Consider the following 17,500-nt stretch of genomic DNA (forward strand, 5'->3'; position numbering starts at 1 on the left):
CCAAGTGACCCTTTAGAGGCTTCTTTACTGGCTTGATTGTTTTAAGTGTATCGAAAGTTTTTTTTAAATGTTTGGTTATAAACTTTTTAATTTATTGATAAGAAAAATCCATTAATTTCAATGCATTAGCAACAAGATTACAGAAAATACTGATATCGATAATTTTTTTTTTTTTTTTTAATTTCCAATAGCCATTGTTTCACTTTGGCATGTTCTTACATTAACCACTTATCTTTAAACTTGGAGTTGAATTTAGTCAATAGAATAACTTGTCTGACACATGACCTAAGATTTGACCTCTTAACTATGTGGTCAATAATGCTACAACTTGGATTTGCAGCCTTGTACTTTATCATTTAACATTTACTTCTTCATGCTTGAATGGGGCTGACAAAATGTGCTGAGGGAATTTTTTTTACAGCTGGATGCCCTTCCTGTCACCAATCCTCACCTGTTTCCAAGCCAGGTAATATTTCCTCATGGCCAAACATGTTTTTCACAAAGTGTGAAATGAACAATGTTGCCTGTATGACAGTGATGCTCATTTTTTTTACCATTATATGATACCTAGAGGACACACACACGCGCACACACACACATCATTTAATCTCTGCCTTCCCTGCTGGGATGAGTTAGACAGTTTGACAGGAGCTAGGTTAAACAGAAGACTACACCAGACTTCAGTGTCTTTTGGCATGGTTTTTTACAGCTGGATCCCCTCCTGACACCACCCCCCACAGAGTGGACTGAGCACTTTTTACATGGCACCAGCACAGGCGAGGTCAGTTTTGCCATGGTTTTTACAGCTGGATGCCCTTCCAAATGCCAACCATTTTACAGTGTGGGCTGACATATACGAGCTTCTTTTAGTTACCATTTATCAAATCCACTCAAGGTTTTGGTCAACCAGGAGCTATAGTAAACTTACCCAAGGTGCTGTGCTGTGGGACTGAACCCAAGACCACATGGTTGGGAAGTAAGCATCTTAACCACACAGGCATACCTGTGCTTGAAATTATTAAATTGTAAAAATCTGATTAACTTTTCTAATTCTTGTTTAAACTTCATATTTCTATGATTCATTGAAAAACACATAATTATGTATCTTTTATTTATTTATTTTATTTCTAGTTAAAAGGAAAGGTTTTCAAAATAATCAATTTGAAATTTAGAAATAACAAATAAAATGAAAAAAATGAAGTGTTAGTAAATTGAATTAGTGTGGTAACTTAATCATCTTATATTTGATTGCAGATACGTTCCTCTTCACTTGAAATAGTTGCTTTCCAGTTAAATATTGACATTAACATTATTATTGAAATATTATGATGGAACTGAATTTTAAAATGTTCAAATTTTGATTAAATTTCTGAAGCTAAATAAATTTTGAGGATTATATATTTCTCTTAAACTTTTCTTTCTATATTCCAGTCTACTTAAAATTTATATATTCAGCTTACATAATAAGATTTCTTATGTTCCAACTCACTGCTAAAGTTATGGTGATGGATATTTTTGCATGCAAACATCTTGTTGCTGTAATCTGATTTTCTTAAAAAGATTTATATATAGGCGCAGGAGTGGCTGTGTGGTAGTGAAAATTTTACCTACAGCTGATTGAGTTGGGTCAAAAGCAGTTTTGACTCTGTGGACCCAAACAGCCAGAGATCTGGTTCTCCCAGATTTTCTATGGATGGACAGGCAGAGATATCCAGTCATTGTCGAGGGACGTCCCCCGAAATGTCACCTGTGTCTGGAGCCTGGTCATATTAAGAAGGACTGCCCCCAGGACCAGAGTAAGGTCCTGGAACAGTTAATAAATGTTGTTCCTCCCGCTCTCCCAGTGGAGGGAGAGACGGAGAAAGTCGAGGAGGTTTCCACCTCCTCGAAGAAAGGGAAGAAAAGAAAGAAGGTGCTCACCGAAAGTTGTGGGTGAGGAGGAGGACCTTCTGGCTAAGGCGGAAGTACGCCCTACTCCAGTGGCCCCCAAAGAAAAAGAAAAAAAAGAACGAGACACGGCTGGTGCTCGATAGTGCACCGCCAGAGTGTCCCGACACTCCGTTGGTGGGAATTGTGCCACCAACGGAAGAAAGCAGGTCGGCGGGAGTTGTGCCGCCGACAGTGGGCTCACCCTGTGGGCTCACCCTGTGAGGAAAAGGATCAGCTAATCCTATTCCGAAATGGAGGGGCCCTGCAGAAATTTGTGAATAAAAGGAAGCGTTGGAGAGAGGGAGTCCTCACCTGTACTAAGGATCCGGACTGGCCTCCGCAGGTGTCTGCGGAGGTCATGTCGAGTAGGCACATAAGTGCGTTGGTGAATTCCTTCCCCCTTGGCGAATTCAGTATTGAAAAGTGGCCCGACCCAGACCCATCGTTTTGCTTGAGAGAAGCCAAGGCTATATCTGGCGAAAAAACCTAACCGGACGAGTGCCTCATATTGTGTAATGAAAAATCGTAAGAGGCAAATGCCTTAATTTATGACTTTTTATGTATGAGGTTCATAGCCTCAATGTGAAAATTTAATTTTATAAAGAACAGTGTTAGAGAAGCAAAGTTCGGCGGGCAGCTTTTGCCTTCTCTCATTATACCATCATATTTATCATCCATTTCATCTCATTAATGTTTTTGTCTAGCCTGTAGCTACTATCTGTGTACTGCCTTTATGGCAAATTGAAATGAAATAAAGTAGCTTGCTTACCAACCACATGGTTCCGGGTTCATTCTCACTGCGTGGCATCTTGGGCAAGTGTCTTCTACTATAGCCTCGGGCCGACCAAAGCCTTGTGAGTGGATTTGGTAGACGGAAACTGAAAGAAGCCTGTCGTATATATGTATGTATGTGTGTATATATGTTTGTGTGTCTGTATTTGTCCCCCCAACAGCGCTTGACAACCGATGGTGGTGTATTTACGTTCCTGTAACTTAGCGGTTCGGCAAAAGAGACCGATAGAATAAGTACTAGGCTTACAAAGAATAAGTCCTGGGGTTGATATGCTCAACTAAAGGTGGTGCTCCAGCATGGCTACAGTCAAATGACTGAAACAAGTAAAAGAGTGTATATATATATATATGTATATATATATGTATATATATATGTATATATATATATGTATATATATATATATATATATATATATGTATATATATATGTATATATATATGTATATATATATGTATATATATATATATATATATATATATATATATATATATATATATATATATATAGGAAAATAAAAGATTTTACTACTTCCAAACTTGGTTTTAGAAGCATCTAGCAAATATTCCTCTTGAAAATTTTTGCCTCAGAAAATCTAGGTTGCTTGAGCTATGAATTTCATTTTATAAGGCTTTTTCTTAATTAGTTACCGTTTTACTTATTTCAGTCATTGGACTGTGGCCATGCTGGGTTACCATCTTGAAGGGTTTAGTCAAACAAATCGACTCCCAGTACTTAAGTCTAGTACTTATTCCATCGATCTCTTGCCAAACTGCTAAGTTATGTTGGACCTAAAAGACTAACATCAATTGTGAGGTGGTGGTGAGACACATATGAGACAAGTTTCTATGCAATTTCCATCTGCCAAATTCACTTGCAAGGCACTGACTGTCCAGGGCTATAGTTGAAGACACTTGCCCACATATGTGCAGGAACAGAATTTACTTAGGAGCTGCAAATCAAGGTTCAAAACACTTTACAATTTTTTTTTTTTCTGTCACTCTTAATAGCAAAACAAACATGGATGTTATAATAATTATTATATTTGTACATGAATGAAATCAGATAAATCCAGTGGTGGAAAAGTAATGTTTCAAATTGGCCCCAAAATGTTTCTGTGCTCACTCAGTTTAGCAATGAAGTTTTGCAGGGGGATGTTTAAAGCATTTTCATTGCCCCCCCCCACCACCACCACCACCAAAACATTTTATGGAGGTGGAGCACTTTCACCTTCTCTTCCCAAGCCAATGCTTATTCAAGGTACCATGCTGTGGGACCGAACTCCAAATCCACGTGGTTGCAAAGCTAGTTTCTTAACCACACAGCCATCCCTGTGCTTACATTGCAATATCAAAAATGTCTTTGCACTTATCTAATATATTATTTTTGATAGATGTAATATTAAATATCAAAGTGTTGCTCTACATATTCACAACTATTATTACCACCATTCTCTAATACCTTCTACAGTTATGAATACTGTTTAATCAAGAAAGCAATTAAATTTTGTTGCTTTTTTAACATTCCTGTATCTATATTAAACACTTCCTCGTCATTAACAATCAGATCACTGAAGCGATTTAGAGAAATCAATTATCAAGCTGAACCTATTATAGTATTCTTATAAGAATCTAGTTGGTGTGTAATATAAACTGATATAACAGTTTTTAGTGGAATGATATATGTGTAGACATGGATATGTGGTTAAGAAGCTTGCTTTGTGACCACATGGTTTTGGGTTCAGTCCCACTGTGCGGCACCTTGGGCAAGTGTCTTCTATTATAGCCCTGTACCGACCAATGCTTTGTGCATGAATCTGGTAGTTAGTCTGTGAGGAAGTCTTGTATTTGTGTTGTTTTATGCCTCCACAGCTTGGTAGCTTGTTTGGTTTGTTTACATCTCCATAACTTAGCAGTTCCGTAGAAGAGACTGATAGAATAAATACTGACTTTAAAAAGAAAAAATCCTGGGGTTGATTTGACTAAACCCTACAAAGAAGTGCCCCAGCTAGGCCACAGTTCAATGAGTGGAACAAGTAAAAGATAGATAATGACAGTCAAACACATCAGCTCTCAACACAAACTAGATTCAGTGAAATAAAGTATTTGGCAATGGCAGTGTAGAATAAAAGAAAAAAAAAATGGAAACTAATTTCAACAAACAGGACAAATTTCCTTTTATCTTTCACTTGTTTCAGTCATTAGATGGCTGCCAAGCTGGGGCACCGCCTTGAAGAAATTTTAGTTTTGAATGAATCAATCCCAGAACTTATTTTTTCAAAACATGGTACTTATTCTATTGGTCTCTTTTATTGGACTAGGTTATGGTAACATACAAGCCCCAACACCAGTTGTCAAGCAGTGGTGGTGAGGGTGCAGACACACACACACACCAGGCTTCTTTCAGTTTCTGTTTACCACAATCACTGACAAGGTTTTGGTTGGCCCAAAGCTATAGTAGAAGACTCTTGCCCACTGTGTCATGCAGTGGGACTAAACCCAGAACCACATGGTTAGGAAGCAAACTTCTTACCACACAGCCATGCCTGTATCTTTTTTTACACCCTCTTTGAGCGAGATCGTTGCCAGTGCCCCTGGACTGGCTCTTGTGCAGGTGGCACATAAAATACACCATTTTGAGCGTGGCCGTTGCCAGTACCGCCTGACTGGCCTTCGTGCCGGTGACACATAAAAGCACCCACTACACTCTCTGAGTGGTTGGCGTTAGGAAGGGCATCCAGCTGTAGAAACTCTGCCAAATCAGATTGGAGCCTGGTGTAGCCATCTGGTTCACCAGTCCTCAGTCAAATCGTCCAACCCATGTTAGCATGGAAAGCGGACGTTAAACGATGATGATGACCTCCACCCCACCTCATTCCTTACAACTGTTGCTTGCATGAGTTTAGGGCATTTACCCCTCTTGGACAATAACCTCCCCAAGAACAATTCGCCCTGAGGACAATAGATGATTTAAAACTTCTTAATATATTGGAGAAGGGGTAATTATCCCAGGGGATAGTTGTCATCAGTGGGGATTGCCCTATGGGAGGTAATTGTCCTCGGGGGCAATAACTGTCCTGATACAGCTTGCATATATATATATATATATATATGTATGGAGTATTATTGAAAATGTTTGACTTTAATCTTATTACAGAAAGAACCCATTTCTTAAATGCTCACTTCACCTGTTCTGATCCTACGTTAAGATTGTATAAAGCTTTTTTTAATTTTTACTTTTTTTTTAAATTTCAGTTTTACATGAATGTCTTGAGTAAATTTAATCCCTTGCATACTTTCTCTCAGTAACTTCTTACCTGTATAATAAAAGTAGACTCTGTTGTTAGACAGGTAAACTGATTTAAGTAGGATTTAGATCTGTATTCATAGCAGTTTTTAATGTCATTGTGCCTCTTATATGAAGTCATTTATTTTTCCTGTTTGTAATTTTTTTTTTCTTTTTTTTTTTCATAATATTTTCTGATGTTGCTTATTTCAAAGCCAGGCCTGATCAAAGCTGACTTATGATCAAAAGCATTTCAGCCATAGTAATTCTTTTTTTTTTTTTTTCTCCTCTCTCTCTCTCTCTCTGCTGCCACTTTGTGTCCTTGGCTTTTTAATGGCATTAGATTGTGATATAAGTTCAAGCATATAAGTTCAAGCAACCACGTTGACTCGTATGTTTTCTGATTGAAATATTTAGTGGCAACAAGATGGTGAGCCGGTAGAAATGTTTGCATGCCGGGCAAAATGCTTATCAATATTTTATCTGTCTTTACGGTCTAAGTTCAAATTCTGCCGAGGTTGTCTTTTCCTTTCATACTTTCGGGATCTATAAATGAAGTACCAGTTGTGTACTAGGGTCGATCTAATCAACTGGCTCCCTCCCCCAAAATTTCAGGCCTTCTACCTAGAGGAGAAAAGAATATTTTCTGATGTTGCTTATTTCAGTCAGGCTTGATCAAAGCTAACTTATAATCAGACATTTTAGCCATAGTAATTCTCTCTCTCTCTCTCTCTTTCTCTCTCTTTCTCTCTCTCTCTCTCTCTCTCTCTCTCTCTCTCTCTACTGCCACTCTGTATCCTTGGCTTTTTAATGGCATTAGATTGTGATATAAGAAATATTTGGTTGCTATTTGTGGCAGTTCAAGCAACCATGTTGACTCTTATCTGTTTTCTGATTGAGATATTTATTGGCAACAAGGTGGTGAGCTGGCAGAAACCTTAGCATGCCGGGCAAAATGCTTGGCAGCATTTTAGTTTTGAACGAATCAATCCCAGAACTTATTTTTTCAAAACATGGTACTTATTCTATCAGTCTCTTTTATTGGACTAGGTTATGGGAACATACACACCACCACCAGTTGTCAGGCAGTGGTGGTGAGGGTGCAGACACACATACACACACACACACACGTCCTCCTTTTTCAAACCAACCCTCTCAATCTCCTCCTCCACCTTTGTCATAAATGGAGTGCCAGTCATGAAGAGCATATAATTGTACAAACCATGCCAGAGCATTTGGAGCAATCCTTGGACACATTAGATCCTGTCAAATCATCCAACCTTTGCCAACATGGAATGTAGGCATTACATAATGAATTTGTTGTCCTTCCTTTTAAGATATCACTCAGTTTGAGACATAGCTGCAATTTCTAGCACTCCAAGTGACCATTTAAAGGCTTCTTTATTGGCTTGATTGTTTTAAGTGTATCGAAAGTTTTTTAAAATGTTTGGTTATAAACTTTTTAAGAAAAATCCATTAATTTCAATGCATTAGCAACAAGATTACAGAAAATACTGATATCTGAGTTCAGATGTTGCTGGGGTCAGCTTTGCCTTTCATCCCACTGGGATTAATAAAATAAGTACCAGTTGAGCACGAGGCCTTGAAATTGCTGGCCTTGTGCCAAAATTTGAATTTCATATTTAGCAACTTTCTGTGGCAGCAGCAGCATATATCCATCTTGTGGTGTTGGCTTGTGATGTTTTTTTATTGTGGAATAAGCTATTGAACACACTCTCTCCTTCCTTTGGCTTATATACTGTTATGATTATTTCAGGCGTGCGATGCTTTCCACTACACAACAGGACAACTTTTAGACACCGGTTGGATGCAACCTCTTGTCAATGGATCTGAAGCAATGTCGTTTTCTACATTTTGTTGTCTTGTTATGGAAGCAAAAAGTCAATTGGTATGTAAATTCTTTCCTAATTAAGAAAAAGAAAAAGGTTTTTTTTTTCTCTTTTTGATGTCTTTTCAGAATTGTCTGTTGATTGAAATTAATTTTCTCTAGCTGTATTTAATTTATTCTGAAGATAATCCATGTTTTAAAAGAAAGAGTGGGAGGGGGAAAAGTATCAATGTTTTTAAAATATAACTTCAATAAGCAGATTAATTAACAAAATTTTAAATATTGCTCTATTTAACTTCCATCATTTTCAACCTATTTTCACTTGAAAGAAAAATTATTGTTGCTGTTACTACTGTACTGCCTCTTCAATTTTTTTTCTAAATTTTCTGTTGTATTAGTTTGTATTACACTGTATTTATAGGTCTAATTTTTTTTCTTTTCTTTGTGCGTATCTTGTTCTTGTTATGGTTAAAGGTACCACTATTATCATTTTGTTTGTGTTCTCCTGTGTAAAACGCTGGAAATTGATTCAGTACTTCCAGGAGATATTTAAATTTCCTTTTCCACTGCAGGACTAATTTCTTCAGTTTTTTGTTGATATTTCATGTTCCACTGGCGCCAAAACTTTTGCATTGAATATTTTAATTTCTTCACATTGATTTGGTTTTTGTTTTCTTGTAGCACAAAATTTTTTCAATGTATTTGCTGTTGCTCATTTTATTTGGATTAAAAATTGTTAATTATATCAATTAGAATTTCTATATTTATTGTAAAACAGTAGACTGTGGCTTGAAGCATTTAGTTTTAAGTTGAAATACAACAGATGATGTAAATATTTGGGATTGATAAAATAGTACTTTTTGCTTGTTTCTATTTGTGGACTGTGGCCATGTTGGGGCACTGCCTCAAAAAGTTTTTAATCAAACAGATCACCCCAGTATTTTTTTTTTTTTTTTTTTTGATAACACTTATTCTGTTGGTATCTTTTGCTGAGTTGCTAAGTTATGGGGATGTAAACAAACCAACACTGGTTGTCAACCAGTATGTATGTATACACACATATATATGGCAGTCCTCCACACAGTTTCTGTCTCACTCACAAGGCATTGAGCAACCCAGGGCTATAGCAGGTATTTGTCCAAAGTGAAACACAGTGGGACTGAACCTAAAGTCACATGGTTGCAAAGCAAGATTCTTAACCACATAGCCATGCCTGAGGTATGCAATGTCCAAATATTTGTAGTTGCTGATGACTTTCTATTTGGCCTTTTTATCAGTTTAAAAATGGTGCTTCATATTTCAAAGTACAGTACTTTAGTTAGGTAAGGAACCTTTGCATCTTATGGTTACTGATATTTGCCTCAAAAATCTTGATTCCAAGCAAAACATTTAGCTAAACAATTCTTCCACAATTTTTTAAGGTCAGGTCATTTGCTTCCCTTTTATCTTTTAGTTAAAATTTTTTTTTTGTCCTTACTCTTTTGAACTAGATCAACCATTGACAGCAAATCAACTTTAACATCATCATTCTCACTCAAATTCACACAATTTGGCAACTTCTAGCTCGTTGTTTAGTCCCATGTAAACTTTGATTAAACACAACTATGGTCCAAGGTATTTCACTTATAACCATTCTAACCATTCCTTCTGGCTAGAAGTATATCAAAGTCTACATTAACTAATACATCCTGTCTTTATCTAAGACAAAACTTGTATTTGAGGGAAATTTGACTGTTACTTTTAGCTGTTTGAGTGATCACGCAGGAAGCTTCCTTATATGCCAAAAAAAAAAAGTTTAATATTTTGATGGGTGCTTATGTGTCAGTGTACAGGACCTTTTGTGGGTCTTTATTTTTTTAAGATGATAGGGTGTGATGTGAGGGAAATCTGATTGTGCTTTCTACTATGTCAAGTGACCATGCAGAAGCTCTCTTGTCTATAGATTGTTGAATGTTATAGTGAAGAAGATATAATTTTTCTTTGATCCTTGAGATCATAAAATTCCCCTGAATCCATTGCAGAGTTCAAGGCCAGTAATTTTGCCAGCTGGGTGTATATCTTGTACTTTATTAAATATGGTGGTGAAATGAAGAAGTAAAAAAGCTATTAATTTTCATGAAATGTTTGTCCTTGCAGGCACTATGTTACCCTTCACTTCGACAGCTGTTGACCAACACATTGTTTATTTTGCTCTCTATTACCAAAACTGTGCCTAACTGGTTAGGATGGATGTTTGGTAAGCTGTTCTAACATGTTCAATTGATGTTGTGGCTTTTATTATTTGCTGGCTACATCTGTCAACTTCTAGACACATATTCTCTCTCTCTCTCTCTCTCTCTCTCTCTCTCTCGCTCTCTTTCTCTTTCTCTCTCTCTCTCTCTCTCTCTCTCTCGCTCTCTTTCTCTCTCTCTCTCTCTCTCTCTCTCTCTCTCTCTCTCTCTCTCTCTCTCTCTCTCAACATTTGAAAAAAGCATTTAACCCTTTTGTAACCAACCCATCTGAAACTGCCGCTGGCTCTGTAGTACAAATGACTTGTTTTCATAAGTTTTGAATTAAAATCTTCCACAAAACCTTAGTTGCAATTTATGTTCTTAACATCAGCGTAATAACTAAGTTGTTTTACCAAATGCTGTGTTATATTTAAAATTACGGTAACAAAAGGGTTAACTAACAAATGGGAATTGTAAAACACACACACACACACAGCGCTAATTAAATGTGAAAATTTCCTCTATATTGTATTGCTGATATTTCTTTGACTCCTCTGCTATCTTTCTGCTCCATGATGTCTTACTCAACCAAACTTACTTTCTCAATGTGTTGCCACTCATCTGAATTTGTGTTCATTGCTCTTTTTCTTTCTCGCCATTCTAGGAAGAAATTCAGCTTTAAAGTCAAAACAGGTAGAGAAAAAGTACGATTTTTACCTCGGTGGTAGTTACAAAAGTCAAAACTGGAGAGAAGACATTGTTTTACCAATTCTCAGGTAAGTGTGTTCTTGTGAACATGTGTTAATTGAAACGTTTCAAATATTAACATATTTTCAGGCATAATTGTTTTCAAAATATGAAATATTAAGAGGCGCAGGTGTGGTTGTGTGCATAAGAAGTTTGCTTCCCAACAACGTGGACTTGGGCTCAGTCCCATTGTGTGACACCTTGAGCAAGTGTCTTGTACTATAGCCTTGGACTGACCAAAGCCTTGTGGATTTGGTTGATGGAAATAAAAGAAGCCCTTCTGTGTTTGTGTATCCTACTGTCTCCTAGACTTGTAAATGAATATCACCATCATTCAGGCAGTGTCCTTTGTTCCTAATCTTCTATAAAAAAAAGTTTGGTCATAGAGAAATGTTACTTTATATGGAAACAGGCAAGAGTTGGCAACAGGAAGGGCATCCTGCTGTCTGTCTGAATGAAACAAGCTTGGAAAAGTGGGTATTAAATGATGAAATATGTCATTTTTAAGTATTGTTGTTAATTAGCATCTTCTCTTTAACCTATTATTTCATATCAACTTGCTTATTCAGACAGAAGCATTATGATTTAGTTAACACAATAATTATATGCTATTAAAGTAACCCTTTTGTTACCAACTTGCTTGAAACTACGACTGGTTCTATGATACAAACATCCTGTTTTAAAGTGGTCTAAATTAAAACCTTCCATCAAAATTTCATGTTAATTCATGTTCCAAGTACCAGCTGAATTGACGGGAACCACATAAGGATCTTTCTGAATTGACGGGAACCACATAAGGATCTTTCTGAATTGACAGGAACTAATTGTTTTCTTAACAAAACACGTTGTTTACATTCCATGGCAGTAATTGTTTTCACCTCAATAGGCGTCAGTGATTAGTTGAAATTACCGAAATACGACAATTTTTTACATGAAATAACTTTGAATACAAATTTATCTGTCCTATAACACAAAATATACAAGTATACGAAGTTTGAAAGTGTTTCGGTACCAAAAACACAACATAAAACATAAATAAAAAGTGGTGTCCGTCAATTCAGAAAGATCCGTTATTTTTCTAAATTTTTTGCTACTCTCAGAATTGAAACAAAGGCAGTGTACTCAGAGATATTGTAAAAAAAAAAAGTTAATGTTCACTACAGATGTTTCATTGTATATTTGGATAGCACACTTTAGTTTACATGTTTCTGTTCACCTAACTGTTGATAATTGGCATCAGAGCTTTTGGGTGTAATAGCTGCAATTGACAGGCTTTCTGCCCAGAGATTTCTCTCCTCCATTTCATCTGACTAATTAAACTCCTCTAAATGGATATGTAAAGCTGTCAAATCAAGGTTATGTATTAGTCTTGTGCATCTTGAGCCTTCTAGAGGTATTTATTTACTATATTTAACTATATTCCCTATTATGTGGTATTTTTATGAAATCTTACTACAGTAAAACAGATGACTGTCATAAATGTTGGCTGTACAAGATCATCAGCAGCAGAAAAATACAAAAGTTTATGATAAAATAACAGGATAAAAGGAAAAAAACCTTCAAACTTTATATAGATTCATGGAAATAATTAGTTTAATTAATTATTTACAAAATTTTGCTTCACAAAAATATTGTGATGGTTTAGTGTTGAGTTTGGTTATTCTATACCAGTGGTTCTCAGCCAGGGTAGATACAAGATTTTTGGGGTCCACACAAAGTGGTTAGAGATCCACAATAGTATTTTAAGGGCCCCTGAAAAAATTTTGCTTTAAATGTATGTATTTGTCTGTATTGCAAGAAACAGCTAGATTTCTTTCTCAAATGTTTTACATAGTTCAACCTACACAGGTTAATGTGTGGAAAACAAAATAGGCATTTTGAAAGAAGTTTCTATAAAACTAGTTTTTAAAATATATTTTGGGATGGTCATTTCTTTTTTTTTTTCTTTACCTTTCTTCAAAATATAATGTTTCAACACATGATTTCACATCAGGAATCTTGCAAAACAAATACGTAAAATAGTTTTTAAACAATGAATGGCTATGGGAGTTCACCAGAATAAAATAATCAAGGTGATCCATAGGTGAAAACAGGTTAAGAACCCTTATTCCATACTCTGTCAGTAGCTAATTATTATTTAAGATTTGGTGTTAGAGATGTGTAACCTAAATTGACCTTTTCCAAGTCTCAGTGCACTTAGGGCCAATTTTTCCAATATCTTTTTTTTAAGGGTCAGTTTATTCAGTATTTTTTAATATTTTTGCGATGCCAATGTGATATGTGTGAAAATGAGATTTGGCTGCTATCTTTAGCAAATCAAGTAACTGTAGAGGGGGCCCTTTATTGGTTTGTGGTGAGGGTATAGTTGATAGAAAACAATGTATGATGATGAAATAAATGAATATTTGCTGTCTCTGACTGCTTTTGTTTTTGTATCATTACCATGTCTAACAATAGCAATAAACTTTGGAGAAATCTCATAATTCTCCTCTCCTCAGTCCAGTTGACTGTAAGTAGATGCTGTCATAGTTGCAGTAGAAATAACATCTACACAAGGACACATGCACTGATGATTAAACATCCTCTATACCAATCTCACCCTTCTAAGAAAACCAGTAAAAATTTTGAACTGCCCCTCCCCCTCCTCCTTTTGGCTAAACCATAAGAAAACATCAAGGTTCTCTAAAAGAAATGGATGTGAATCTCCATTATATATTTAGTTTGTACTTGAGATACCATGTAATTACTAATGTAATTAATTAGTGCTGTGGAGCTTAGTCAGCATATTTTTAATTAAATATTTAACATCTTTTTCGCATCACATATCCATGTAAATTAAAGACAGAAAAACAACCACCACATACATACACACACACACACACACCCTTTTGTTTTAAAGTTCTTCTCAATGACAATAATTGATTTCGACAAGATTTAATTAAATTGATTTTGTTTTTATTTGCGTATTTGTATTTTTTCTTACATCTTTGACAAAAAGAACTTCTTGAAAGCACGTTCTTAATTTCATCATTATCAACACTGTCACTCCATCCCCACCACCATCATTAAACCAGCACCAACACCACCACCAATCTGATGTCTTCAATATATCACCAATACCACCACCACCACCATTATTATCTCACCATTTCTCAGCCAAACCAATCAAACTTGCAATAAACAATAGATTGGATTATTTAAACTGTTTCATTTATCACAGTTTCTCACACTTGCATGATAACTTTTAAAGATATTTACTGTTGAATTTGGCAGTTGATACACCATGCTGGTGGTCCAGTTCTGTCTCTTTTGTAAATTGTTACTACCAGACTCTTCACATTTGTTTCTAGAACAATATGTATGTGATGTTGTCCTTGCGCTTACCATCAGTATCACCGTTTAACATCTGCTTTCCATGCTCGAATGGTACTTTTCACATGCCACCAGCATGGGTGCCAGTCAGGTGGCACCTGTTGGACAGTTTAACTGAAGACTGGCAAGCCATGAGGCTGCACCAGGCTCCAATCTGATTTGGCAAGGTTTCTACAGCTGGATGCCCTTCCTAACGCCAACCACTCCTAGAGTGTAGTGGGTGTTTTTTACATACCACTGGTACAGGAGCCAGTCAGGTAGCATTGGCATTGACCACGCTCGGATGGTGCTCTTTACGTGCCACCAGCACAGGAGCCAGTTGGGGGCCACTGAATTGTATAAAAAAAAATATTTTGTGTATTGCAGAAGTGTAACCAATTTATTGCAGAAAAATTTTAACAATCTTATTTGGACCCCAGTTAGGAACTACTACTATATGCAAAACCACAATGTAGTCTGTGATTTATTTGAAAAGAGGTGTCGGCTGCTATTTCTAGCAGGCTGCATAGGGGTTACTGTTGTGGACACTGGAGGGAAATGTGTTCTGTGAAGTCTGTGATTTAGGTTCCCCCCACCACCACTTTGTTATTTTAGTCAGGAGAGAGGGCGATGCTCATAACTCTTAAGGCGGTTGGGATGAGTTGTTTGAGTGAGAACCTGGTCCAAATTCTTGTAACCAAGTGGAATCTGCTAAAGGCAGTCTAGAAGCCACATAGTGGGGTTTTAAACTAGGTGATGGATTAAGTGTATCACTCAAGTGGGCTTTGAACACAACACAAAGGGCTGAAACAAATACCACAAGGTTTTTGATCCCACATTCTTACAGTTCTGCCAGCCCACCACCCTCAACTGGTACTTTATTTTTTTTATCTTATTGACACCAAAAAAATAAAAAACAAAGTTGAAGTTGACAGGACTTGAACTCGGTGCACAGAGCATTATATTTCATGTGTTGAAGACATAACTGTACTAGCATTGAGATGTTATATGCTGGTTGAAGAAATGCATTGTCAGCACATTTTTTTGTTTTAATTGCTATGTTAATGTCTCTGTATATAAATCGGTATTGGTTCATTTATGCTCAGTGCTAAACAGTATGCAACAGCCTAAATATTTATTTTCTCTTTTTCACAGGGAACATAACTGCTCCTCTACATTTTCTCAGAATGGAGTATGGAGTTGGGAAACCAGTTCGTTAAACAATGCTCTGCATGACGAGTGTCAACTATTGCTCTATGTTATTACCTCAGATGTCTGTGCTCTAACTTACATGATTCAGGTAAATTTTGTTTACTCATCTGTTTCGCTTTCCATTTTATCCATGAGGGTGCGGAGTGGACATACACACACATGGTTATGTGGTTAAGAAGTTTAATTTGCAACCACATGGTTTTGGGTACTTTCTATATTCTCAGGCTGACAAATACTTTGTGAGAACAGAAACTGCTGAAAGCCTTTGTGTACACGTGTGTGTGTGTGTGTGTGTATGCGTGTGTGCATTTCTGTATATGTGCTTCTCTGAAAATTTCTGAACTAAGAATGGTGATGTTGTCATTTCCTGTTAACAAATAGTCAGCTGGTCTTGTGTCTTCAAAGACATGTTAAATAAGAAAGCGTTCTTTCTTACTTGAAAAAGGCAAGTGAGGATTATTCACAGGAAGGGCTTTATTCATCTAACTCATGCTTGTATGGAAAACCGACAAAAACAAATATATCAAGTAGGCAGGTCATCATCATTTAACATCTGTTTCTCACGCTGGCATGAGTTGGATAGTTTGACAGGAGTTGGCCAGCCAGAGAGCTTCCTTGGCTCCAGTGTCTTTTGGCATAGTTTTCTACAGTTGGATGCCCTTCCCAATGCCAACCACTTCCAGGAGTGTACTGGGTGCTTTTTTATGTGGCACTGGCATGGAGGTAGATATATGTATAGATATCTTTCATTGATGTATATCAGTGAAGGATATAAACACTGGAGAGAAAACATAAAAATTTTTGCTTTCAAGTAAGCAAATTTCCTTGTGATATTTTTCTGCACCAAGTTAGTTACTTCTTTGTTACATTCACTCACAAGTATTGAACTAGTGATTGACTTATTTGGACACAGCCAACAACACAATGGTTCACCAACCGCTAAATAAAATAACAAAAAACCCACAATATTTCTTCTGTTGTATTTCCTTGGCCATTAACTGGTCTAATTTTGTCCTGTAGTTCACACACATTCATTCTCACACTGCAATAGCATAGTTTTTTATTATTATTTCATACTATTAGCTACTTTCTTTTTCACTCAGAGGCAAAGTTGCCAAGTTCCTATCGAGTGTTGGGCTTGAAGGAGGCAAAGTGGCTGAGTTCCTTTCAAGTGTTGGGCTTCACAGAGCAAAGTTGCAGAGTTCCTTTTGAGTGTTGGGCCTCACAGAGGCAATGACCAAGGCCTTTAGCATTATGTCCTGCTTGAGTAGAAGACCCATCAAGCCGAGCAAAGTCTCAGCCATGGCAGATAGCGGTATCATGAAAATTGGCACCCATGCGGTGACACATAAAGGCACCCATTACACTCTAGGAGTGGTTGGCATTAGGAAGGGCATCCAGCTGTAGAAAGCTGTGCCAAATCAGACTGGAGCCTGGTGCAACCTTCCAGCGTGTCAGCCCAGTCAAACCATCCAGCCCATGCCAGTATGGACAACAGACGTTAAATGATGATAATGATGTTGATGGTAATCTCGGACAATAGTGATCTACTTCTTTCATGATAGTATTGCTATCCACTCACATCACCACCACTACTACTATTATTCTCTTACTCTCTCCTCACTTGGGTTATGATGTGATAGTCTCTCTCTATCAAAACAGAGATAGAGAGAAAAATACCAAACAGATTATTGTCATTCATGGAGAGAGAGAGACCGTGATTATTTTGCTTCGTATTTTATTACATTCAGTGCAAAACCAATTCTGTTTTTTGTTACATGTTTGTCAATAAATGAGAATTGGTTTTTCAGGCAGAGAATATCTATCACCACAAAAGTTTCTAATTTTCCTCCTTGACCAGCCAAGCAGCTGTTTATTATTCAAGATGTTATTTCCTGTTGTTTAAATCCCCTTCCCTACCCCACCAGGTTAAACCTGATTGAGCAGGTCTATGATCAAAGGAGTTTCAGCTATAACCATCCCATTCTATACCTACCATTCCCCCTTTCATTCTAAGTACCAACCTAAGAACAGGAGAATGGCAATTGACAGTAATGACATACTGCTTTCCTAAAGAAATATTCTTTTCTACTCTAGGCACAAGGCCCAAAATTTTTGGAGAGGGGG

The 17,500-nt window shown here is 36.8% G+C and overlaps 1 protein-coding gene across 1 annotated transcript in view; it reads left to right on the plus strand.

Annotated features, from left to right (window-relative positions):
* Positions 1–17,500, plus strand: part of LOC106880113 (uncharacterized) — a 193,856-nt gene that overhangs the window by 165,948 nt on the left and 10,408 nt on the right. The window contains exons 17-20 of the mRNA XM_089352641.1: positions 7,782–7,913; positions 9,990–10,089; positions 10,728–10,839; positions 15,317–15,461. Of these exons, the coding sequence (XP_089208767.1) occupies positions 7,782–7,913; positions 9,990–10,089; positions 10,728–10,839; positions 15,317–15,461 (489 nt within the window). The remainder of the gene's footprint in view (positions 1–7,781; positions 7,914–9,989; positions 10,090–10,727; positions 10,840–15,316; positions 15,462–17,500) is intronic.

Source organism: Octopus bimaculoides, chromosome 1 (assembly GCF_046866305.1).
Source record: "Octopus bimaculoides isolate indiv1 chromosome 1, ASM4686630v1, whole genome shotgun sequence".
Taxonomy (NCBI): Eukaryota; Metazoa; Mollusca; class Cephalopoda; order Octopoda; family Octopodidae; genus Octopus; species Octopus bimaculoides.